At 51.9% G+C, this 25,723-nt stretch overlaps 1 protein-coding gene across 1 annotated transcript in view; it reads right to left on the reverse strand.

Moving 5' to 3' along the window:
• Positions 1-5,341: 5,341 nt before the first annotated feature.
• Positions 5,342-25,723, reverse strand: part of PHGDH (phosphoglycerate dehydrogenase) — a 31,339-nt gene continuing 10,957 nt past the window's right edge. The window contains exons 4-12 of the mRNA XM_043459449.1: positions 24,185-24,239; positions 23,998-24,096; positions 13,307-13,439; positions 12,665-12,813; positions 12,089-12,241; positions 8,868-9,000; positions 7,640-7,770; positions 6,514-6,751; positions 5,342-5,655 (exon numbers count right to left, since the gene is read on the reverse strand). Of these exons, the coding sequence (XP_043315384.1) occupies positions 5,501-5,655; positions 6,514-6,751; positions 7,640-7,770; positions 8,868-9,000; positions 12,089-12,241; positions 12,665-12,813; positions 13,307-13,439; positions 23,998-24,096; positions 24,185-24,239 (1,246 nt within the window). The 3' untranslated portion in view covers positions 5,342-5,500. The remainder of the gene's footprint in view (positions 5,656-6,513; positions 6,752-7,639; positions 7,771-8,867; positions 9,001-12,088; positions 12,242-12,664; positions 12,814-13,306; positions 13,440-23,997; positions 24,097-24,184; positions 24,240-25,723) is intronic.

A 25,723-nucleotide genomic window follows, 5' to 3' on the forward strand; every position in this document is an offset into this window, starting at 1 on the left:
GAATGGCTCCTGTGTTTCTTGGAAACTAGGACACAGACAGTGCAGCAGCTGTCGTGACTCTGGACTCTGAGGCCCCCCTCTCCACTTGCAGCCCCACGGCAGTAAGCTTGTTGAGCACTCACCTCACATCCTCCCTCTGGCCCTTCCAGTTCCATTCTCTGAGAGGTACAGGCTGAAACACAGCCTCCACTCCCAGCTTCCTTACCTAATCTAAAGACACCTTCCCGGGGACTTCCCTCGTGGTCCATGCTGTCAATACAGGGGGCCCGGGCTCAATCCCTGGTCAGGGAACTAGATCCCGCATGCTGCAACTGAGAGTTCCCATGACATGCTGCAACAAAGATCGAAAATCCCTCAGCCCCTACCGAGACCCAGCATAGCCAAATAAATAAAGACACCCTACAGGGCCAGCAGACAAGGAGACAAGGGCCAGAGTTGACTTTAGGAGCTGAGGATCAAAGTCCCTTGGTCTCATGCCTTGTCAGTGTTTTCTGCACAAATAAACAAAGGTCAAAGGTTAATAGGTTACATTTTTGGCTCCTCCAGCCAAAAAAAAAAATGTTTCAATACCTAGCAGGAAATTTTTCCATTAGAGGATCTTTTGTCTCCCTTGAGTTGGGACACTGCTTCATCTGGAATCTTTTTGTAAAATAGCAATGGCTTGGAACTGAGGGGATGGAGCTGAGAAGGGGAATGGGAGGCATCCAGTTATTTCCTTGTGAAGAGTCTCCTCCACCACCCCAGCGAGAAAGGGGCACTGTGCAGGAGGGGAGACGGTTTGGGGGGGGGGAGGGGGAGGAGGGCTGGGGGTGGGGGGGAAGCCGTAGGGTTCACGGGACACTGAGCACGTGGGAAAGAGTTGCTCCTCCCACCCCCCTCTAGCCCTGGACTTCTCTGCCTGTTGTTGGTTTCACAGTAGGTGCCAGAAAATCCAAGATAAACCCGAACACGAGCAGTAAGCCTGCATCCGCTGACTCCTTTCCCAGTCTCTCTCTGGGTGCTCCCTGAACTCCTGCCCTATTGCACAAGCTGCAGCTGCCTCCCACAAACCCCCCTTGGCTACCAACCCCCCACCCCCACCCAACCTTTGCCTGCTCCTCACAAGCTGTTTGGGGGCCCTCAGTCTAGTTGGCACCCCTGTCAGGACAATGTTCAACTTTCCTAAGATCCCTGCAGCAGTGTCTGTAGTCATGGGAGGAAAGCCCATGCTCCCCTGAGTTCTCATATATATACATATATATACACGTTGGAGCATAGGTGATTAACAGTGTTGTGTTGGTTTCAGGGGTACAGCAAAGTGATTCAGTTATACGTATACATGCATCTTTTCTTTTCCAAAATTCTTTTCCCATTTAGGTTATTACAGAATATTAAGCAGAGTTCCCTATGCTATACAGTGGTTAGTCTGCTGTTGGTTATCTGTTTTAAACATAGGAGTGTGTACTCGTCAATCCCAAACTCCCAATCTGTCTCTCTGCACCCAGTCCTTCCCTCCTGGTAACCATAAATTCATTCTTTAAGTCTCTGAGTTTGTTTCTGTTTTGTAAAAAAATTCTTTTTTTTTTTTTAGATTTTGCATATAAGTAATATGATACTGGAGTGGATTGCTAGGCCCTCCTCCAGGGGATCTTCCTGACCCAAGGATCAAACTCGCATCTCTTATGTCTCCTGCATTGGCAGGTGGGTTCTTTACCCCTACAGCCAGCTGGGAAGCCCCCAGGCAATATGATATTGTATGATATTCGTCTTTCTCTGCCTGACTTATTTAACTTAGTGGGACAGTCACCTGAATTCTTGAAGAAGGGAACTCGGCGCCTCGCCTTCCCTCCGTATGGTCCACTGGGGGGTCTTGGTGCTAAATCTGCCTCCGTTGGCCTTAGCAATCAGGAGCTTCTGTGTCACCCAGTGCCGGAACCAGGCCTGCCTCCACTTGGGAGGCATTTGGACACTCTGTGGGGGTGATGTTAAAAATATTAGTATTTAACAATGAAGATATCAGGGTGCCAGCTGAGCGTCAGCCCTGGTTTGGCTGCAGGGCACCCAGGAGGACACTGGTCATTGTCACCACTGCACAGACAGAGGCTCCCAGCCTCTTCAACTCCTCCACGTCACTAACTCTGATACTGAGCCTTAGGCCTTCTTCTGGTAACTCCGGATCCACTTCATGAAAACGGACTCCGAAGAAAGCCCACTCCTCCTGTCAGGTCAGCAGATAAGGGGATGATTTTTCAGTTGCCCCGTCACTATTTTCGCCTTAAGGTCAGCTACTATCATGCAGATAAAGAACTTCCCTAGGTGGGCGAAAAGTCACCCAGGACAACCTAGAGCAGGAAAGAGGATGGAGTGATGACTAGGTAAGGGTATTGTGGCCTGTTTTATACATCTCAATCAAGAATACCTACATGTCATATTAAAACAGATGTGGAGGACTTCCTTGGTGGCCAGCCCAGTGGTTAAGAGTCCGCCTGCCAGTGCAGGGGACTCAGGTTCAATCCTTGGTCCGGGAGAATCCTACATGCCATGGGGCAGCTAAGCCGGTGCACCACAACTCCTGAAGGCCGCATGCCCGAGAGGCTGTGCTCCACAACAAGAAAAGTCACAAGGAGAAGCCCACGCACGGACCCCACTTGCTGCAACTAGAGAAAGTTCTGCACACAGCAACGAAGATCCAGCACAGTCAAAAAATAAAATGAATTAATTAAAAAAAAACAACAGATGTGGACAGTGAGCCAGTCCACTGACCATGAGGCAACTTCCTGTCTCCAGGGGACATATTGGACACACATGCACACATTTCTAAATCTCAAAATTCTAGGAGTCAGCATTCTGGAGCCAGTTCTCTCCTGTCCCAGTATTTGTTCTGTCTCCACCACGGGAAGCAAACCCTAGCTTACCAGCCAAGGTACACAAGAAGGAATTCCACTCTAAGGTTCACTAATGTGAAGGAGTAACCAACACCAGCTGGATCTTAAACACACTTGCCTTTTTAAATTTAGGAGCATTTATGTGGACAAAGTGATGCAGTGAATGTGTCCCATGCCTTCACTGGCCACTCATGTCTAGGAAGATACTGGGGGCTGTTCAAGTAATTTTGGGTTTCTAAATTACGTGAGTAAGCATAAATTACTTTGGGTTGCTCTGACCTTAGAGCACAAAATATGGTTTGTCTGGAGGAGTTTGGGAAGCTGGAAGTTGAGTTCAACTTTTTTTTTGGCTGTGCTGGGTCTTTATTTCTGTGCACGAGCTTCAGCTTTCTCCAGTTGTGGTGAGCAGGGGCTGCTCTCTAGTTGCGGTATGCGGGCTTCTCATTGCAGTGGCTTCTCTTGTTGCTGAGCACAGGCTCTAGGGCATGCAGGATTCAGTAGCTGCAGCACATGGGCTCAAGAGTTGTGGTACCCAGGCTCTAGAGCACAGCCTCAATACTTGCGGTGCACGGGCTTAGTTGCTCTGTAGCATGTGGGGGTCCTCCTGAATCAGGGATCAAACCCGTGTTTACTGCATTGGCAGGCGGATTCTTTACCACCGAGCCACCAAGAGAAGCCTCTGAGCTCAACTTCACTTTTAACTAAGTTTAACCTCATCAATCCCAGCCCGTCTTTCTAGCTAGTAGTGAGCTCTGGTGTCACCCCCTCCCCCCCAACAACCAGATGCCACATTATGCAAGATATCTTTCCATTCGGAGGGAATGGGTTGTCTGATGTCAGGACAACCATGTCTAGATCTGGCAAAACATTACTACTAGGGCAAAGGGAGGGCCCTTTGGTGCACAGGATTCTATGTAAGAGCCCTGAGTGAGACCTGCTCATCTGCTGTGAAAGAAAGGCCTATGGATGAAGGAACCAATGTTTACCAAGTGCCTTGGGCACTTGCCACAAATCACTTGTTATCCATTCAATCCTGAGAGGTCTGACTGTCCCTCTTACTGATGAGGGAACAAAGGCTTAAGGGAATGAAACACCGTGCTCAAGGTCAGAGCAGCTCCAAGCCACCTTGCTGCTCACGTCCGAGTCCATCCCCTTCCAGGCGTGCAAGGCCCTGACACATGTTAGGAGCTCCTGGCAGGTGTCAGCACAGTGAGTGGCTACAGGCGGAGTTTCTATCGACCTTCGGTTTAGTCACAGCACTGAGGTCACAGGAATGGGTTTGCGGCTGCCAGTGGCAATCAGTCACCCTGTATCGGCCTTCTCAGCTTGGGGAAGTCTCCAAAACAGGGGCTACTGGGTGTGATGTGGGCACAGACAATCCCTTACTGATAGAGGGAGAACAACTCTCAAAAGGCGAAACCTGTAAGGCACAGGAGTACTATTCTGACACATTTCATGAAAATCTTAAAATCAAGTGATATACTGTCTCTCCCATACCAAACTGGGGCTTCCCAGGTTGTGCTAGTGGTAAAGAACCCGCCTGCCAAAGCGGGAAATGCAATAGACGTGGGTTCGATCCCTGGGTCAGAAAGATCCCCTGGAGGAGGGCATGGCAGTCCACTCCAGTATTCTTGCCTGGAGAATCCCATGGACAGAGGAGCAGGTTATGGTCCACAGGGTTGTGAAGAGTTGGACACGGCTGAAGTGACTGAACACGCACACACCGTACGAAACTGGCTTTGTGAATTTTCCAAATATCCTCAGGCCCCGTGCCTTTACTCACACTTTCTTCCTCTTATGAAACCTTTCCAAACATCTCCTGGGAGCCACCATCCTCAACTCAAATGCCTTTTTCCTCTGGTCTCAACAGAATCCACATACACCTGTTGTGGCTCTGTCCTCACTGCTTCCAGTGACCTGTGTGCTCTGTCCCCCAGCAGAGGGAGATGTCTACAGAAGCAGTCTGAGCTCTCATAAACCTCCCCCTAGGCAGAACACCTAACCCAATGCCTGGCACACAATGCTGACATGTTTGGTGAATTACATGCATCAGTGTGCATCTATATGCCCAGGCGGAAGGGGGATCTAAAATAGCATTTTAGATTAGTTAGCCGCTCACTCCTGTCTGACTTTGTGGCCCCATGGACGGCAGCCCACCAGGCTCTTCCGTCCATGGAATTCTCCAGGCAAGAATACTGGAGTGGGTTGCCATTTCCTTCTCCAAAATAATACAGGGACTTGCTCAAATCCTTGAGGTTTGTTCTTATAAAAATGTCTCTTAAAAACTTGAGGCACAGGGAACGGGTCCTCTTCAGAGCACCCCCACTCAGACATGTAGACCACCCATCTAGATCTCTCTTTATGGGTCTCCCTTTATGTGTCCTACTCGCCTGCAGCCAAAGCCCAGCCCCACGGCTGCCCGCGGATGCCCTCTGGTGGTTCTTCCGGGTAATGACAACACAAAACTGCCCAGAGAGTAGAGGACAGGCTCTTTATTGGGAGGTCACTGCTGTACCGTAGGAAGATAGGAGACAGAGGGGACACAAGCAGTGTCAGCCCCAGAAATGTGGATCTCCTCTCCCAGTGGATATGTTTCTTCAGAAAATCCCACGAGGCTGGGACAGGAGAGCCCAAGGTTAGAAGCGGAACTGGAAAGCCTCGGTCACATGGGGCTTCCAGGGCTCCAGGCTGGGGAGCAGGGAGGAGATGCTCATGACGTGCCAGGTCTCCCCGTCTGACACCACAGAGCTCTGATAGGACAGCAGCTGCACCCCTGCCTCTGCCAGGAGGCCTGGAAGTAGAAGAAACCCCTGGTTAGCACCAGGCACAGGGGAAGGAGAAGCAGGAGGCTGGGAGCGGGCTCACAAGTCTTGATTTCCGACATTAATGTTGCAACAGGGGTGGTGGTCTCAGAATTGAAGAGCTGAGACCGAGGGAACAAAGGGCTCTGGCCAGCTCCCTCACTATTCCAGTAGCTTAAGGAACACCCTGACCATCAGGCAAGGCAGGGAAGGGAAGATTAGCCACAAAAAGCCAAAGCCACCAGTTGGACTTGCTGGCTGGCAGTTTTATCCAGACCATCAGCAAGGAGAAAAGCAGGGGAAAAGTTCCTCTTGGCATCTGGCAAGGACATTGATATCAGGCCCCGTGAGGCCTGTGGACATTCATTCTCTGTCATACTTGGAAGTGCCCCAGGACCCCAAGCAGGTTTGGTGCCAGGGGCCTGAGGCAGGTCCAAGATGCCCGTAACTGCGGGAAGGGGATGCTCAGACAGGCTTTGTTGGATCAGGCTGACCACCACCCAGCCCTGCCGTCAGAAAACCTGCAACTCAATGGCTCTGAACTCCAGGATACATTTCTACAGGCAGTCTCAAACTGAGTCCTTAACGTGGTAAGCACCTGGCTAGTAACAGGGGCTCTGGGGTCCCATCCCTGCCGCATGGCTCTGCAACCTCACTTAATCTCGCAATTCCACATCCAGCCCCATATGTTCTGGAACCTGCTGCAGATCCAGTGAGGCCTGCAGGCATGAAGAGGGGCTGAAGGAGGCAGAAATCCACAAAGCACAATCCCAGGACAGAGCCCTCCACACACACACACAGCCGTCCCTGCCTCCAGGGCATTGGCCAGCCCCACAGGCCCTCCTCACCAATCATGGTTGGCAGCATCGCAGGGCTGGAGGCCTGAGCCCGGAACATGAGCAGGGGCTGGCCCGGGTGGAGAGGCACTTCTGGTCTGAAGACAGCTCCGTTGAGAGCCTGCAGCAGAGGCGTGGTGCCCTGGACCAAGCCCACGGCCTGGTAGGGGGCACCTGCCAGGGCCACGGTCAGGAGGCATTCCCCGAAGTCCTGCTCCCCTGGTGTGGCAGGGTTGTAGGAGGTGGTCACCTGCAGAGAGGAGGCAAAGAGGCACAGTGATGCCCACTCCCTCCCTTGGCCTAATCAGCCTGGCCGCCACACTTAGCAATTCAGGGTCAGGGGAGAGGGCAGATGGGCAAGCCTGGCACCCCCTAGCATGAGCTTCTTCCCTGAAGGAGGGCGAAGAGACCTACCGGATACAGGTAAAGGCTTGGATGGGAGGGTGGGAGGAGGAAAAGGCAGAGGGAGGGAGGCAGGGCTGTGAGAAGGGCTGGACAAGCAGCCCAGCCACCAGAGGCGGTCCAGCCTGATCCCTCTGGTGCTGAATTCCTGCTCCCTGCACAAAAGAGTGGCCAACCCAGGATGTAAGACAGTAGGCGGAGGAGAGGAAGGGGGCCATGGGAGCTCACTGCCCACTGCCTCCGCCAGCTCCCACTGGCTGAGAAACACAGACTTTGATCTTAAAAGGGAACCAGAAAGGAAGACACCGCAGGGAAGCCATGAAGGGCCGCAGAGCATAAGAGGGTGTGTGGTGAGCTCCCGGAGTTTGCAGACTAGCCCAGACCCTGCGTGGGGTGGTAAAGGAGTGCTGGATGGAGAGTTAGAGGCTGGCGCGGGGCCACCTCCCAGCTCCCAGCCGGGCTCTGAGATCTCCTTTTTGGCTGGGAAGCGGGGTTCCTGCTGGCCCCCTCGCTCACAGAGCACTTATACATACAGCACCTTCACGGGTACCAGTTCTCATGGTGATGCTCGGGGGCCGGCACGGGGGGAGGTCATGGCTGTCTCCCACAGGGCGGTACTGTCACCGGCAGGACTCACGGCCCGGGGGGCTCCCCATCAGTGAGCAGAGCTGCAAGGAGCTCTGAATGACGGGATGGCGGCGGGGAGATGGAGGGGAGGGGCGGGGAGGGTGCGCACATCGAGGCCGGCCTCTTTCACCAGCAGCATGGCGTTCACCAGGTTCACATTAGCCTGATGGGACGTGTCCTTCAGGAGGCCGACGATGACGGCGGGGGTCAGGCAGCTCCCGGAGTTCTTCAGGGATGATCCTGGGGACAGAGAGAAATTGCCATCAGGGCGCTGTATGTTGAACAACAAGGGAGAAGGCAGTACACCCTGGCCCTGAGCGCTGGGTCACACAGCTCCTACCGCCCTGGGTGGGCCCAAGCCCAGGCTGCTGGGCAGTTCTGCCTACCTCTGGGGGATGGAGAGGCAGCCGGGGTGGGGAGGACACACTGGGGGTCCACGCCGGGGAGGCTCTACACCAGTCTAAGAAACTCTTCTCCAGAACCCAGCCCAACTCCACTGGCCCCAGCCTGGCCACCTGGGTCTGCCTGTACCCTCACCCCTACTCGGCACTTACACCCTTGCTGGTCTCAGCAAGTGGAAGCAGAAAGGGCAACTGAAGCACCTGAGCCAACCTCCCTGCCTCGTTTCCTTGGGGCCTGGGCACCCGGCCACTGGGGCCCCTGGCTCTGCCCCTTCCAGGTATTGGCAATGCTAGCGGTCTACCCCACCACCACCCCACCACTCCAGTCTTTCCACAAGTGAGTAGATGTCCAACAGTCAATGGGGAGGACAGGCCTCAATAGAGTACAAGGTACCCACTCCCCAGCTGAGCTGGAGGATGTCAGCCTGCTGGAGAGCCCACCTTAGAATGTTCCAGAGCACAAAATATCCCAGCATCTGCCTTGTCTGACACACCCACCTCAGCTTTCACTTCACAGGTGAAGAACCCACAGGTCAGAGAAGGGGAAGTCCCATGGCAGGTAAGCAACTGGGTCAAAACCGAAATAAAGGTTCTGTTGCTTCCCCTGGACTCCCTCCACCCATCCTACTGCCTCCCACAGGAAACTCCGAACCTTGTGGAGGCCCCTCTCACATCCCAAACAGCACATTTTAAAAATACTGCATAACAGGACTTAACGAAAATTAAGCATACTTCCCAATGACTTTGTGTACCCCTCCCTTTCTGTCCTCACTTGGTAGCAGGCGAGCCATACTCAGATGGAATGTGAGATGTGTGGTCACAAGAATGTGGGCATCTCAGGGCCCCTCACTGGTCTGTGGCCTGCAGCAGATATTCCCGCTGCGAGGCAGAGTCCACAGCCCTCTTCGCCCTCCCTCTGCAGAGTCCCCAGCTCACCCTGTGTCACCACCTGGATGGTCCCTTTGGGAGACCCAGCCCAGGCCTGCATCAGCGCCCCAAGAGCTTCAGCCAGATTGACCCAAGGCTTGGTGTGTGGACAGAAGATGCTGGCAAGGGCCTGGGCATTTACCTGCAGAGAAAGGGGAGCAGGACTGAGGTCAGGAAGGGAAGGGACAGGGCACCCCTGACCGACTTGGCTCCCAGACAAGGTCTTAAGGCCAAGCCTTAGCTCCACATGGAGAGCAGGCAGCAGGGGGCCAGCCTAGTTTTGGGGTGCCTTGGGGTGACAACCTTGATCAGCCATTCACAAGATGACAGCTTGTTCCTGTCGCTGAGGAGCGCTATAGAGCCAGAAAACGGCACAGCTCCCTGGCTCCTCCTATTGGCTCTAACACAAAAGGCTCCCCAACTTCAAACTGCCAAAAGGGGAGCAGGGAAGAGAGGGAAGGGACATCTCCCTCTTCTCCCCATGTGCTCTGTCCCCAATGCGCCACCCCTCCCCAACTCCACCAGAGATTTGATTTTCCTTTGGAAAGGAAGGAGGATGGGTCTTTGACATAAACCATGCGGAGAGTCACAGATCACTTAGACCTAGAGTGGTGGGTCTCTCTGGAATGGCTTTCCTATCTGCCTTCATTTTTATTTTCTATCTTGATTTTAAGTGTGTTTTTACACTGTCACAGAACACTCGGTCTAAATATCACAATTTGTAAGGCTGGATTTATACACTTGTTTTTTTTTTTTTTTGCCATACCACACAGCGTGTGGGATCTCAGTTCCCCAACCAGGGATTGAACCCAGGCCACAGTAGTGAGCGTGCTGAGTCCTAACTACTGGACCACCAGGGAATTCCCTGAATTTATACACTTTTGATGATCCTATCACTCTTCAAATGTGGACTCCTGTGAAGTCCACCACAGGCCTGCTGGGCAGTTGAAAAGAGACAGAAGCCACATAAGCCTCCAATGCTGTGAAGTCTAGGGGCTGGCCAGCTGGACCCCCCGCTGACAACAAAGCAGCATGTTCTGGGTCAAAATGTTTATTTCATCTTGTGGTTCAAGATGTCCTGGCTCTGAGTTAAGGATCTCGCCACTTACACTGAGGCAACCTGTAAAGAGAATCATCTAAGAAGGGTTTAATTAGAATCCTGGGGTTGGATGCAAATCCAATCAGGCAGATGTAATGAGAGGAAAACGTGGATGTTTCTATTCCTGTTTTCACAGAGAAAACTGGCAGAACATTAAAGAAGACGGAGTCATAATGATGGAAACAGCCGAGGAGGCAGGACTCCCCAGCAGACCCTGCTGTGTAAGGGGGTCCCGGGTATGACCGCGCCCCACAGCCAGCTCCCCTTTGATCCTCTCTGAAGGGTAGTGAGTCCCAGAGCTGCGAGGGGAGAACTGAAGGGCCAGGCAACAGCTGGGGGGTGAGCACTGCAGCGGGCAAGGGGAAAATGCTCACCGGAGCAGCCCCACAGGCAGGCACCACGCCTGGTTCCTTCCCGGGCAGGCCAGGGCGGTGCTCGCCATAGGTCTGCCGAGTTAAAGGGGCATCTGTCTTCTCTAGAAGATGAGTGGGAGGCTCCAGGAAGAGCCAAGGCATTTGGGCACCAACCTCATCTTCAAGCTAGTCTGTGCCTCAGGTCACAGCAGAAAGGAACTGGAGAGGGCCCAGTAAAGAATGAGGGACAATGGGGCTTCCTGGGTGACAAGGAGGTCTTTCTTACAAATGCCTATTGTACCTGAGCCACTAAAGGGTAAAACAGGCATTTGTTCCTAATTTGAAACTAAGTTTAATGACCTGACAGAGATCTGACCACGTAAGTAAGGGTCATTTCATGGGTCCCTTACTTTCTCAGGGTGTAGAGGTCACAGTGGCCTGGAGAGTTGGGCTTTCAAACAAGGGCTGAACAAAGCACCCTGTGTCTCTCCCGCCATAACTCTGTCCTCAGAAGCGAAAAGCCCTATGCTGAAGGTCAGCCAGGAAGGTCAGGGACCACCCTCCAGCCCTGCACCCCCCCCCCCATTCATTATTGGTTAAGTATTTGGGGTAGAGCCACATGAGCTGCAGGAAAGCTTACATCCTGCTTTGGGTTTTTTTTTTTTTTTTTTTTTAATCCTCTGAAAACTTAAAGCGTATAATTAAGGACTAAAATATAAACTCATGAAATCTTAATAACAAGAATGTGTCTCATGGCAAAAGGATTGGGATGGAGACAGGCCAAGCAAATCTTCGTGAAGGGGCAGGTGGCAAGCCTCCTGAAGAAGAGTTATGCATTCCTTATTCACCCCTGCCATGCCAAGTCGCTTCAGTCATTGACTCTTTTGCAACCCTGTGGATTGTAGCCCACCAGGCTCCTCTGTCCATGGGATTCTCCAGGAAAGAATACTGGCCTGGGTTGCTGTGCCCTCCTCCAAGGGATCTTCCCAACCCAGGGATCGATCCCACGTCTCTTACATCTCCTGCATTGGCAGGCAGGTTCTTTACTACTAGTGCCACCTGGGAAGGCCTCCTTATTCACCCCCGTGTCCTCAAAGGGCTGTGACAGCATCTGGCACCCGCTGGGGCTTAGGGACCATCTGAAGACTGAATGAATGAGACAGGACCTGAAGTATAAGTCAGATTCAGCTTGGAGAAGAAACAAATGGCCAGGAAGGGCCTGTTGGGAGCACAATCAAGAAGTCACGATTTGGGGAAATTAAGGGGCCAGCAGGCGTGGAGAGTTCCTTATGGGGGCAGGGTGGGCCCCTGCTCAGGATTCTAAGAGGCGGGGATGAAAGATGTGCTCAGTGTTACAAAGTGAGATGAGGTGAGAACACCCTATCAAGGCTTTCTCTTCGGTCCATCCCCCGCCACTCATCCAACCTTGGGCACCCCGCCATCACGCCAGCCTCACTCTTTCACTCCCAAGGCCTGCAGAGAACAAAGGAGCCTTTTTCCAGAGGCATGGCGCAGGGGAAAAAAAACAGTGTCTCAGCAGCAAGCCTACAATAGAGCAAGCTAAGCTGGCTCCGGGGTGCCGGGCCTCAGCTCTCAAGGTTAAACTGCAGGGCAGTTCCTGCCGCCCCAGCCAGAGCACTGCCGGCTTGTCAAATGCAAGCACTGCCCCCTTATCGTGGGCTCCCAGGGCTGAATCTGGTCACTGCTCAGCCCCCCACCCCCATTCCCAGCTAAAATATGCCCTCCTCTGACCTCTCCTTCCCACAAGGCATACTTACAACCCCCGCCAGGGACTTCCCCTTCACCAGGTCCACAAACTGGAGGGCAATCTCCTCCCCGCAGCGACTCTGGGCCTCCTTGGTGCTGGCGCCCAGGTGGGGGCAGCTGATGACATTCTCATGGTCCACCAAGGCCCGGTCCCGGGGTGGTTCCTGACCAGAAAGAGACATCTCTGGGTGGGGTGCTATGGACTGCCTCAGGAACTGGAGGGGGAGAGAGCAGGAGCAATGCCAACTCCTACTTCTGTTTCCCCCCGGGTGGTCAGTGGACTCAGCAATAATCGGCTTCCTCATGAATGTTCCATCACAGCAGAACAGTCGTAGACTGGATTCCAATCTCAGCTCCATCACTTACTACTCATGTGCTTTGGGCACATCTCCATCTCTCTGAGCCTCAGTTTCCCTATCTGTAAGATGGGTTAATACTACCCACCTCCTGACAGAGAGGTGTTATTTTGGGCAACATAATTTCTCCCACTAGAGACAGTAAGCCAAGGCCTTTGCTCAGCTGGGCTTCCAGCCCAAGGCCCTTTGTTCCCACCTCCCCTCCGCCCCCTATGCCAAGCAGGCACTTACCTCCGTGAACACGTCCAGCGCGGCGCCAGCACACCGACCCGACTGCAGGGCCCGGAGCAGGGCGCCTTCGTCCACGATCCCGCCTCGAGCACAGTTCACCACGCACACCCCCTTCTTGCACTGGGCAAAGGTGCTGTCGTTCAGCAGGCCTGGGAGGGAAGGAGGGCTTTCCTGCAGCGATGGTGTCGGGAGGCTCTGGCTCCAGAGGCCCCACCTTCCCCACCACGGGCTCTTCCCCACACGCCTCCTTCCTGGGGGACTACAGCCTCTCTGGTCTCACTGCCCGCTTCTCAGATGCTCTGGGCCAGGACGAATTCAGACTAGACTCAGTTAAGAAACATCTCAAACATCCCTGAGATCTTAGTGCTTCAGGCAGTGATCCAAGGAAGTATCCACGGAGTCACTGATCCTACATGTTGACCCAGTTCACCCAGACCCTGTGCATTTCCAGCCAGCTCACCCCTCCTCGATCTGGTGCCGGGCTGTGTAACAAAGCATCACCGTGCTCCATGCTCACAGGATCTGGATGCTACCCTCCCAGCATAACTGGTCCCCAGCGTGGGCAGAAGGCCCAGACTGAGGGCCCACCCTCATCTGGTCGGTGGCTTCTGTGGTCAACCCGCAAGCTAGGGACACACCAACCTGTGGTGGAGGGCAGGAGAGGTGTGTGCACAGTGATAAAGTCACAGAGAGGCCAGATCTGCTCCAGGGGCAGCTGCTGCACGCCGAAGGAGGCTGAGGCCTCTGGCGAGATGATGGGGTCGTAGCCTATCGTCTGGAGACAGGTGAGAGGGGGAGGGTAAGTGTCACTATCAATTGTCAGCACTGGCATTATTAATCACGGCTACCGTTTACGGAGCACTGACTCTAAACTGAGCACTACTCTTAAGCTTCCCTCCCTGGTGGCTCAGATGGTAAAGAATCTGCCTGCAACGCAAGAAACTGGAGTTCAGTCCCTGGGGTGGGAAGATTCCCTGGAGAAGGGAATGGCAACCCACTCCAGTATTCTTGCCTGGAGAAGTCCATGGACAGAGGAGCCTGGCGGGCTACAGTCCATGGGCTTGCAAAGAGTCAGACACAACTTAACGATTAGCACAATACCCACTTATCTCCCACGGTACTTCAAGGGGGTTGGTACTATTATTCTTCCTACTTTAGATCTGAAGGAAGTGGGGCATCCACGCTGGAGCAGGCAGGGTCAGAATTCAAAGGGAGGTTCGCCCACCTCCAAGCTCTGGACCATAAACGGGTGCAGAAGCAGCTGGTATGTGGCTGAACCAGTGAAGCTCAGACACCCTTGGAAAGTGGGGAGCCCCCGTGAGGAAGGACGATCCTGTGGGGAGCAGTGATGCGGTCAGAGGGCACGAGGGGAAGGAGGGGAGAAGCTGGCTGCAGCTGGAGGCCCCACAGGCCAGAAGATGGGCAGGCACGCCGCCCACTTCAACAGAGCAAGGAAGAGGTGAGAGAGGAGGGTGGTGGTGGTGCCCAGCAGAGTTATCAACAAGACAGACTCACCACTGGGGAAGGGGGTGAAACACCAGTGCTGACACCAGGTGGGTAGAGTACGGTCCTGTCTCTCAAAGGTTCTTTACACAAGGCTTAAAGTGTACCTCGTCTTGGAAGGCATAACTGGGTGACTAATCAGGCAGAGGTATAAACGACTAACGTCAGATCCTTTCAACAAGGCAGGTTTGACTGGGGAGGGGAAGGACATCAAGAGGAGGAAAGTGAGACTTAGAGGCACCATGGGCTGGGAGGATCCAGAAAGAACCATGGTCTGAGCTGGCGGGGAGGGGACAGCCCCCAAAGCAGAGGTACCTCCCTGAGGCTGCAGAGAAGGAGGGAAGGTTGGCTCCTAGGAGATGAGGGCAGACAGGAAACTCGGGGTGTAAACTTCATCAAACCCATGAAATCAGCCAAAGGTCATCAGGGAACGCTAGAGAAGACAAAGCTCATGAGAAGCAAGAAAAGGCACAGACTCATAGCTGATGATGGCAAACACCTTTTGTATTAACTATGTGCCTCATGGGGCTTCCCTGGTGGCTCAGTGGTAAAGAATCCACCTGCCAATGCAGGAGACAAGGGTTCGATCCCTGAATCGGGAAGATCCCCTGGAGAAGAAAATGGCAACCCACTCTAGTATGCTTGCCTGGGAAATCCCATGGACAGAGGAACCTGGTGAACACAACTTAGCAACTAAACAACAAACAACAACATGCATCTCATACTTGACGAGTTAGATACTATTACTTCTCTGTTTTACATATGAAGAAACTGAGGCAGAGGTTAAATGATTTGCGTGCTCAATTGCTAAGTCATGTCCAACTTTTTGCAGCCCCGTGGACTGAAGCCCACTAGGATTCTCTGTCCACGGGATTCTCCAGGCAAGAATACTGGAGTGGGTTGCCATTTTCTTCTCCAGGGGATCTTCCCAACCCAGGGATTGAACCTGCATCTCCTGCATTGGCAGGTGGATTCTTTACCACTGAGCCACTTGGGAAGCCCATTAAATGATTTAACCAAGGTCATACAGGTAGTAAGTGGTAGAACTGGGACACAAGTATTCTGGATCCAGGGCCCACACTCCTAATTCCTACCTGCTAATCAGGGGTGGAGTGGAGAGGCCCACAGCCCCCACCTGAGAAAACAGGGATAGAATGAGATGGAAACATCTCTTCTACATCAGAAAGAATCCTGGCTACCAGCCACAAACCTCTCAGCAGGGGTGATGCTTTGAAGATTGCCAAGGCAGCACAAGCAGCTGGGAAGAATGTGCAACCAGGTAAGAAGCATTTTTCTCTTGCAACAGCAAAGACCTAACCACTTCCTGCCTGGTCTACCCAAGAAGGCTTCCCTGGGCTCTCTCCTTGGGCCTGGCCCAGGTCAGCCACAGGGACCTGATGGGGAAGAGGTGTAGAAGTCATAAGACTCTCAGAGGTGCTGAAATGCTCAAGAAGGCCGGACAGTTGGCTGAGCTCTGCAGCTCTGCGGGACCCAAGATAAGGACTCTGAACCGGGAGATGGGCCTGAGTCCAGCCTCAAGTGCGGGCAACTGTGTGTCCAGGTGCAAATCAGTGCCTCCAGACCTGGATGCTCAACTTTAAGAAAAGGAGCAGGTGGACAATTTCAAAGTGACCCCTCCTCTGACTTTCAACAATTCAATGTTCCATGAAAAGAAAGCTCCCTGAGAAAACATTCAGAGTTGGCCCAGGATTAAACCAAACACAAACAGAATGAACACAAAGCCTAATATTTCAACAGTGGTTACCTCTAGGTGGTAGAATTAACTTTTTTTCTCCTTTATGCTTTCTTATACTCTTTCAAGTTTCCCCCACTGATCATGAATTTCTTTTGAAGCTAGGGAAATGTAAAAGTTATTTTAGAAAATCATGGCACAGAAGATTGCTAGATCAAGTCAGCCTTCCTAGAGAAGAAACGGAAAATAGTTATGAATGAGGTGTAGCTTTTGGAATCACATTTTTCATTCATCGTCAGCTCTGTGGGACCAAAGAAGCCAAGTGGGTCCCACTCCAACCCTCGTGGAGGTATAGGGGAAAGAGGCTGCCCCCCCCACCACGCCCTTACAGGATGGTGAGCTCATGGCTATTCCACAGAGGTAAACTCTTCCTTTCTCGTGGGGAGAATGAAATGTCCAGGGGAGGGGAGAGGACCCTGCCCTGGTTCTCACAAGTCTTCTTTGTCCACTGGCTCTGAGGCTGGCTGGAACAATGTCCCATTCATCTCTAATCCAGATATACTTTTCTTTTTTTTCATGCGGAACATGGTGTGAACCATCCTCCCCATGTGAGCAAGTTCACACAACCCTATTGCCTCTGGGCTCTCAGGAGCCAAGAATCAGCATGGGGCTGCCAACAGGAAGGCTCCTGCACGCTGAGTCTAGCCCAGTGTCCCTGCTGCAGGTGCCTGAGGCTAAAGGGTGGGCGGGGGTGCAGGAGAGATAAACATCTGCCACAGCGGGCAGCAGGCCCTGACTCAGCTTTCTTTCACAGAGAGACAGCACCTCCTTCATCTGCAGACAACTGCAGGGGAAGAATTCTACCCTGTTCTCATTTTTCACTCAAGAGAGACAGGGGCTGAACTCAACTAAGGGCTAGGGTTCTTATACCAGGAGACATGTCCCGGGAGCTATAAAGGGTGACATGAGGCCCAGGAGACCGACCCCGAGTCGGGTTCTGATGTGTCCAAGAAAGGTCAGATGTCAAATGTATAGATGTCAGGCACTTCCGGGTTCACGCCATCTATTCCTAGAGAGGAGCCTTAGGGAGATGTGTAAAGGGATTCCCCACCCCAACTCCAGCCCCAGGACAGAGTCCTGATGTTGGGGCAACAGAGGAACCCTAGCTTTTCAAGTGGTGCTCCCAGGTGACCTCCTAGCTGCTGTCATAGAAGGCAGCCTTGGGAGACCAGTCATACTGCTCCTAGTCCCTCTGGCTGCCTGTGGATGGAGATCAGAGAGGCCTTAAAGGTATAAAAGGGCTCCAACAGAGGAGCCTAATGGTCAGGCACCCTCTCTCTGTCCCAGAGCCAATCTTTGAGTTTAGCATTGGCACTCTCCCCCCCAACCACACAATGAAATCTTAAACACAAACTCAGTATAAAACCATATCAGGACTTCCCTGATGGTCCAGAGGTTGAGAATCCACCTGCCAATGATGGGGACACAGGTTCAATCCCTGGTCCGGGAAGATCTGCCCGCCCCTCCCCCCCGCCCCCCCCCCGGCCCCATGCCGTGGGGCAACTAAGCCCATGAGCTGTAACTGCCGAGCCCACAGGCTGCAGCTACTGAATCCTGAGCGCCTAGAGCTCTGTTTGAGGAGCCACCACAAGGAGGAGTCCGTGCGGGGCAGCTAGAGAAAACCTCTGCACAGTGACGAAACCCAGTGCAGCCAAAATAATAATAATATAAAACCAGATCAATTCAAAACAACAGAGGTGAAGGCCCAGAAGCCCCACCACCTGCTCTCTCCCTGGGCCCATACTCCACGTCCGGGAGTGCATGTGTGCATGCTACGTCGCTCAGTCACGTCTGACTCTCTGTGACCCCATGGACTGCAGCCCACCAGGCTCCTCTGCCCATGGGGTTCTCCAGGCAAGAATACTGGAGTGGGTTGCCATGCCCTCCTCCAGGGGATCTTCCCAACCCAGGGATCAAACCCGTGTCTCCTCGTCTCCTGCATTACAGGCGGATTCTTTACTACTGAGCCTCTGGGGACGCCCCTCCACGTCCTTACTATGTGTCTAAACTTGAGACTCTGGGAAGAATCTGAAAATCACTGCTCTGGGGCAAAAGTCTGGCAGGCACCAGACTGAGATGGGAGCTGCCGGTTGTATGAATGATTGAGCACAGGGACGTGGTGCAGGGACTGATTTACCAACAGGAACCAGGAGGAAAGACAGCGGTGGTGGTGGTGCTGGGCAAAGAGCACCAGACTGGGACCCAAGAGGCCCAGAGTCTGAGCTGGACTCCACCCCTTACTCGTCCTGTTATCTTGAGCATTTCACGTAACCTTCCTGGGCCTCAGTCTACTTATCTGTAAACTGGGATAATAATACTGACTCCAGAGGGTCAGTGTAAGCATGATATCTAACACAGCAGATCTCAGTAAATATTCAGTTCAGTTCGGTCGCTCAGTCATGTCCAACTCTGCGACCCCATGCACTGCATCACGCCAGGCTTCCCTGTCCATCACCAACTCCCAGAGCTTGCTCAAACTCATGTCCATCGAGTCGGTGATGCCATCCAACCATCTCATCCTCTGTCATCCCCTTCTCCTCCTGCCTTCAATCCACAGCCTTGTCTAACTAACTCAGTAAACATTGGCAAGACCCAAAGGAATTGATGACAGCTGGAGCCTCGGGTTAAACATCCCTCCCTTCGGGCTAATGTCAGACTCATCACAATACTGGCCACAAAGAAACTGTTAAGAGATGCTAGTCTGCTCCTCACCAAAAACCTGATAAGATAGTACAAGGCTCAGCTCCTGATTGGCTGGGGCCTGTTAAGCCATCCCAGGGGACAGGCCAGCTTGAATGAGTTGAGCCTCCAGAGTTATAATCTGTTATCCAGCAACATTACTGAGGACAAGAACATTAGTGTGTTAAGACTCAAGTGATTCAGAACACCAGCGGGCTGTGGGCTGCCAGATTTATCCAGAAACCCACACGTGTACCTGTGGCTCAAGCATGTCAGCAGCTGCTCTAGGGGCCTCCGAGGCTCCTTCTAGGCCTGTGCTGGCATAGATGGGCTCTTCCCTAACCCATCCCCACTCACACACTACGTGCTGTTGGGAAGCCAGCTGGCTAAGCTCCCCCTTCCCTAAGTGACAAGACAGTCACAAAGGGAGGGAGGAAAAGGGATGGTCCACCCCCAGCATCTGAGCATAAGAAAGTCTCTCCTTACAGCTCCTGCGGCATGATGGGGTCAGGTCTTAAATCCTGACACCCTAGAGAGGGTCAGATAACAGCCATCCCGTTAACAGCCTAACTGTGTTTCCCAGGTGGCACTAGTGGTAAAGAACCTGCCCGCCAATGCAGGAGACATAGAGACATGGGTTTGATCCCTGGGTCGGGAAGATTAGCTTGAGAAGGGCATGGCAACCCACTCCAGTGTTCTTGTCTGGAGAATCCTGTGGGCAGAGAAGCCTGGCAGGCTACGGTCCAGGGGGTCACACAGAGTCAGATGTAACTGAGCGCACACATAGCAGCCTGATTAGTGGTTAACAGCCTGGTGACAGATCAGGAACAGGGTAAGACCCTAGGTGCTGGGAGAGAAGAGGATGGTAAAAATAACATCTACAGGCTTTACTCTTCTGCTCAAGCTGGCCCAACCACAACAACTCAGGGTCCCCCACGCCTCCTGGTCCACTCTATGTCCTTTTTTAAAAAAGACCTTTTGGATGTGGAACATTTTTAAAGCCTTTATTGAATTTGTTACAATACTGCTTCTGTTTTCAGTTTTGGTTCTTTGGCCAAAAGGCATGTGGGATCTTAGCTTCCCAACCAGGGATAGAACCTGCAACCCCTGCATTGAAAGGTGAAATCTTAACCACTGGACCTCAAGGGAAGTTCCATCTTTATGACTTTAGGTTGTTCTTCCAAGTTACTGTAACAAACCCAGCCCTTAAAAATTTGGCACCATTACCTATGATCACACAGTGAACTCACGGCCAGGGCCATTTCACAGTTTAAAGAAACTGGTAGCCCACTGGGGTGATGTATACTCAGAGATGTGGGGGCTCAAACAGCATCTGTGTCTGTGTTCACATTGCCTCTTCACTTGCTGGCCAGGTCGTTATCTGGTCTTGCAAGTGTATCTGCAGTGATGGGGACTCACTCTCTCCTGAGACCACTTATTCCACTGAGGTCAGCTCTGTCTGTAACTCTGCCTCTCCAGCCTGCACTCTAGTGCTCCTTCCTGGATCTGCTTCTCAGAGAGCGTGACTCTTCTATACGACTTCCCTTTGGCTATTTCAAGGCCTCCCCTGTGACTCCCACATCTTGATGAGCTCAGAGATCCTAGTGCCTCCACCCTTTCTTAGGAAGCACAGATGTGTGGGCTCCCCTCCTATTACCCTATCTCCCAAGTTTCACAGTCTTGCAGAACATGGGGTTTTGGACTGCTCAAATACTCACAACAGGAGTTGATCAGTACAGAGCATGAAGAATGTCACCTCCTTGTTCTGAAAGTCATCTTCTTTTAATGCTGCCAAGAGTCATAGAACCTTTTCTATCAACCATGTTACTATTAATCACACTGCACGGTTGTCAACTAAAAGGCCTCCTCTCCTGGAAGAGCCTTTATAAACACCTCTTCACCCAAGTCTACTTGCTCTGGGGCCTCATATGTGGGGCACTGACATGTATTCCAATTAAATGTCCTATTAGGGTGCCCAACTATTCTAGACTTCCTATGCCTCTCAGGACCTAAGTCTGAATGTTTAAGTGTTAATTCCCTCTGCTTCCTGTCATCCACAAATGACACATCATCCAGGCTGTTGATGAGCACAGTGAGTAAGGCAGAGCCCTGCACCATCCTGAACCAATCCCCCTGCAGACTGACATGAATACATCCTTCAGCCAGTTACTAAACCCTCAGCACCGAGCTCATGATCTCCATCTTAATCTCAAAGGTATCATGAAAGACCTCACCAACGTGTGCTAAAGTCCACATTCTACAAACGATCTAAAATGTTCATCGTTGAGGTAATTACCAAATAAAAGCAATTTATCCCTTCAAAAGAATTCCATGCAAGTTTAAAAATATAGTACATCTATTTATTCCAAGACATATGTTTTTATCTTCAAAACATGCACAACATTCTACTGTCTCTAGGCTAAAACTCCTCTATAGGTACAGAACTGTACCTGTATCCCAGAAGCCTGTATTCCATGTAAATACATAGAAAAAGTCTGAGATGACAATATATCAAGCGGATGCTACCTAAGGAAACTCAGATTGGGATGGTCATCTAGGAGACCTTTATCTAAATTTCAATTTTTAAGAGAATGCATTCACTTATTACATGATTATAATTTTAAATAGTCAAGATATATACATCTAGGGTGTCCCATGATATTACCAGTTTACTACTGATTTCCAAAGAGAGACCAAGACTAGTTTGAAACAACTTGTGTTTAGTAAACACTCATCCTGCCTGGATGCTGATAAATGATCTCTTTAACAATTTGTTCAAGAATCTTCCTTCCTTGGCCTTTAGAAAATCTTGCTCTCTGCAACTGCTCAAACATCAACCAAGGTTCAGATGATGCAGGTCAGTGATTTCTCTGCACTGAGATATGATTCAGAATGTGTCAGATCCAGAAACCTGTTAGAGAGCTGGATCAAAGTAAGCAGCTGAGTCCAAAAAGAGGCCACTTTGGGCCAGTGGGAAAGAACCAGAGCCAGGGTGCTCTTGAGGGGCTGGGGTGTATGTGGGGTGGGGGTACATTCCAAGGTGTGTTTCAGGTTTACAAAGAACATGTACCAGAAGCAAAACAGTCTAGTGACCCTCCAGAGACATCTGGACAGAAGAAACCCCCAGTGAAGCAGATATATGTTGCAACACAAAAAAGGTACCCACACCCTCATAACCATGCTGGGAATAGAGCATACAGGCATGGGGTATGTGCTATGCCCAGAGACATAGATGAGCACTCATATGCAGGGTCTGGACATCTCTGAACTGAGCCCTGTCAGTCACATCTGCTGCTGATGCTCAAGGTCCTATATCCCTCTGTGCCTCTGGAAAGCAGCCGGGGCTGCGGTTAAGTAGCTGAGTGCTGCCAAAGGAACAGACAAGCTTACCAATCACTTCAATTATTCAGGAAACAAGATGGCCTCGCACGTGGTTCATTGGTAAAAAATCCATCTGCCAAGGTGGGATTCTATCCCTGGGTAGGGAAGATCCCATTGAGGAGGAAATGGCAACCCACTCCAGTATTCTTGCTGAGAAATCCCATGGACAGAGCAAGTCTGGTGAGCTACAGTCCATGGAGTCTAGAGAGTCCAATGCAACTGAGCGACTGAGCACGCATGCATGCTAGAAGAACGGACAAGCTTATCAATCACTTCAATTACTCAGGGAACAGGGTAGGCTTTTTTGTCTGGCTTAAGTCACCACAAAAGTCTCCCGTCCTTGACAATGAGTGCTGCCAAGCTAGAAGAGCCCAGTGTACCGTGGTACCCTACGGGAGGGGAGCGCACGTGATAGACTGACCGCTGGGTCTGGCAACCATCCCAAAGTCACCGCATCATCAGTGAAGCACTCACGTGTTCGGCTACATGTGCCCTGAGTTTTACTGAACCCCTGACCCCTGCTTTTAGACGATCAGAATTTTCCAGGAGCTGAACCTTTACCCTGAGCCCTCACAAACAAGGAAAAAGGAGAGAGTGCTCCCTGTGGCTTGCACAAAAGACATGGCTTTGGTCTGCTTCCATGATCAATGGATCCTGGGGGGCCATGCCCCTTCTCATAGGGAGCCAGAAAAAGGTACCTCTCCTTCCTGGTGCTAAAGCTCAGCAGAGATGTCTGGCTGACTTCAGTCAATAGGATATGTAGAGAAGATGTAGATTGTGGTACAAAGGGATGCCCACCTGGTCCTTGTTCACCATCCATTTGCTATGAGCCCGTAGCAAAAACTTACAAAATTCAGAGGCTGATTTAAAATTAAGGGTTAATCTATAAGGTCTCTCCTAATGCAAAGTGAGAAGGACATACAGAAAGGAAGGTGCAAGGGAAAAAGGGAAAATTCCATACAGCTTTATGGAAATGTTTCTAGATCTGAAATAATCTGATTTTCAAAACCCTCTTCCTTAACGTTTCCTGGCTGTCGTTTGAACCCACAAGCCCTCTCTCCACAGCCACAGTAAACATGGAGATGCCCACCCAGCCACCACACCTCTCTCGCCCACTTGGGCACCCTGTGGGTCTCCCCTTTCTTGGTACAGCCTTCTGGATGGGTCCCCAGGGTAGGGGTTGGGGAGCAGCACTGCTTCTGATGACAACCCTCCCTCAACCAGAACTCCTGAGCTCCAAGCGCAGGATAAGACAGAGCCTTGGTGGGCGGTGGGGTCAGGGAAGATTCCTGAGGAGTGTGTGAGTTTTCCCAGCCACTGTGGGCGCTATGATCTTTTCACAGTGTGTGAAAGTGGAAGTGTGAGTTGCTCAGTCGTGTCCAACACTTTGTGACCCCCTGGACTGTAGCCCGCCGGGTTCCTCCGTCCATGTGATTTCTCAGGCAAGAATACTGGAGTGGGTTGCCATTCTCTTCTCCAGGGGATCTTCCTGCCCCAGGGATTGAACCCAGGTCTCTGGCATTGCAGGCAGATTCTTTACCATCTGAGCCACCAGGGGAAGTCCCTCACAGTGTATAGGGAAGCGCCTTTCAATCTCTTCTGGACTATGGAGCAGGGCTAGAAGATGGACAGCAAGGGCTCTGCTGCAAGGTTACAAATTTGCTCCAGTTTTATGAATTATCACAGGAGACAGAAGCAGCAAAACAAGGAGGCCCCCACAGAAGGGGAGGAAAGGACAGGCAGGATAAGACTCCTCTCTGCTTCACGGGGACTGAGGGCAACTACTCATCCCAGAGCTGAAGGATCTCCACCAAGTATTCCCAGATGCTGAGTTCAAGGGTCTAGGTCGGTGGGCCCATGTCCCCTCCCCCCCGGCTTTACCACCCATTTACTCAGGGGCTCTAAAGGGGGCATCAGATTTTCCTAGGACAAAGCCTTCAGCTTCTCTCAAGCAAAGCTGCCTCTTCCAAAGCTGCCACAGGAAGCCCCACATCAAAGAGGTCTGGCGACCTCTTACCTTCATCCCAAAGGACTGCATCCGGGTGGCCACCTCTTTCCCAATTCTGCCCAGGCCAAGAATTCCTAGGACCTTTCCATTCAGCTCGGTTCCCATGAACTGCAAACAGGGAAAGAAGCCCAAGTTAGTGCCTGCAGTAGACCGTGGACACCGACCCAGGCAGGGAGAGGCAAGGCCAGCCGCTTACCTTCTTCCGCTCCCACTTGCCATCCTTCATAGATGCCGCCGCTTGAGGAATCTGCCTGCAAGGACAGACACATTCAGCAGGCCCACCCAGACCCCACCAGCCCAGGAAGGAGGCACAGTGTGAAGACTACATGGCTACTACATCTGCTGGGCATCCCCTGATGAAGACAAGCTCAAGATAGGTCTGGGGGATCAGGTTCAGAAATACCGAGGATGGACAAAGGGGTGTAGCAGGAGGATCCCTTGACAAGATCTGGCTTGGAGCCCTGGGATTGTCTCCAGCCAAATGTCTGGGAGGAGGTTCTGAGTCCATCTCAGTTGCTTGAATATTGGCCTCAGTGACTCCAGGCATGTAAAAAGCAAAAGCTAATCCTCCAGCATTTGTAGAGATAATGAAACGGTGTATTGGGGGATTTTAACAACATCAAATGTTCCAGAAGCACAAAGATTTCCATTTTCTTATTTCATTCAGAGCTACAACATACGACATCTTCCTCTATATCAGGGGATAGCTGAATACTTACTCTCCCTTGAGAGTAAGACTACACTGGGGTGAGCAGGTGCTATAGTCTAGACATTTCCAACGACCATAGTACCTCCTGTCTCACCACACACACACACACACACACACACCCCCACCCCCACAAGCTCCACAGCCTATCTCCTCCTATCAGCCAACATGGAGGTCTGAGTCTCCACGTGTTTTTCAGAGGGGACAAAGGAAATTAGGGCAATGTGAGAAATCAGAGGCAAGATATGTTATGTGGATCATGGTCCTCCAGGCTCTTCTGGAAGTGAGAAAGAAAGAGATAAGAAGCAATGTTTAAATATCAGCTCATTTAATGCTCACAATAACTGCATGGCGGGGGTGGGGGGAGAGTTGGGGGGAAGATTGTAGGCACTGGGGATTAAACACCTTGCCCAGCATCACTCGGCCAGAAGTATCAGAATGAATTCAAAGCCAAGGAAGGCATCCCCACTAGTCAGCCTCCTAAGTATTTCAGTGCAGGCTTTCCTGCCGGCCATAAGATTCAGTGGTGTATATGTGTCTGCATGTGCGAGAGTGAAAACCAGAGATTCCAAGATAACCGTTCCCATATTTCCACTTCCCTGAGTTTTGATACAAAGCTTTCTTTCTGGTCTACAAGTTACCAGGCACAGACTTCCATCTGAGGATGAGGTTGATGGAGAACCTGCCCTACCGTCACAGTCCCACGAACTCATGGGCAACCTCAACAAAGCTCATGGAAGAAGCCCCATCTCGCTGCTCTGGCCCATCGGGCCTCACTTCAAGAAGGACAATGTCCTCACGTCGCTGAGGACAATGACTTGCCGAGAGGAAGCAAAGCCAGACTGATCAAACCTGACGGAGACAGAGCCCCCACCTGCCTCCTCCTGTCCTCTCGCCCTCTGACCTCTGCCCACCTGGCTGCCCGGTGCCATCCGAGGCACGTGTGCGGCACCAGAGGACACAGGAAACCCCCGCGCTGTCTCTCTAGGCGCTCCACCCAGCTGGCCACGGGGCTTCCCAGGCCCTAAC

The sequence above is a fragment of the Cervus canadensis genome, chromosome 2, assembly GCF_019320065.1.
Source record: "Cervus canadensis isolate Bull #8, Minnesota chromosome 2, ASM1932006v1, whole genome shotgun sequence".
NCBI classification, from domain to species: Eukaryota; Metazoa; Chordata; class Mammalia; order Artiodactyla; family Cervidae; genus Cervus; species Cervus canadensis.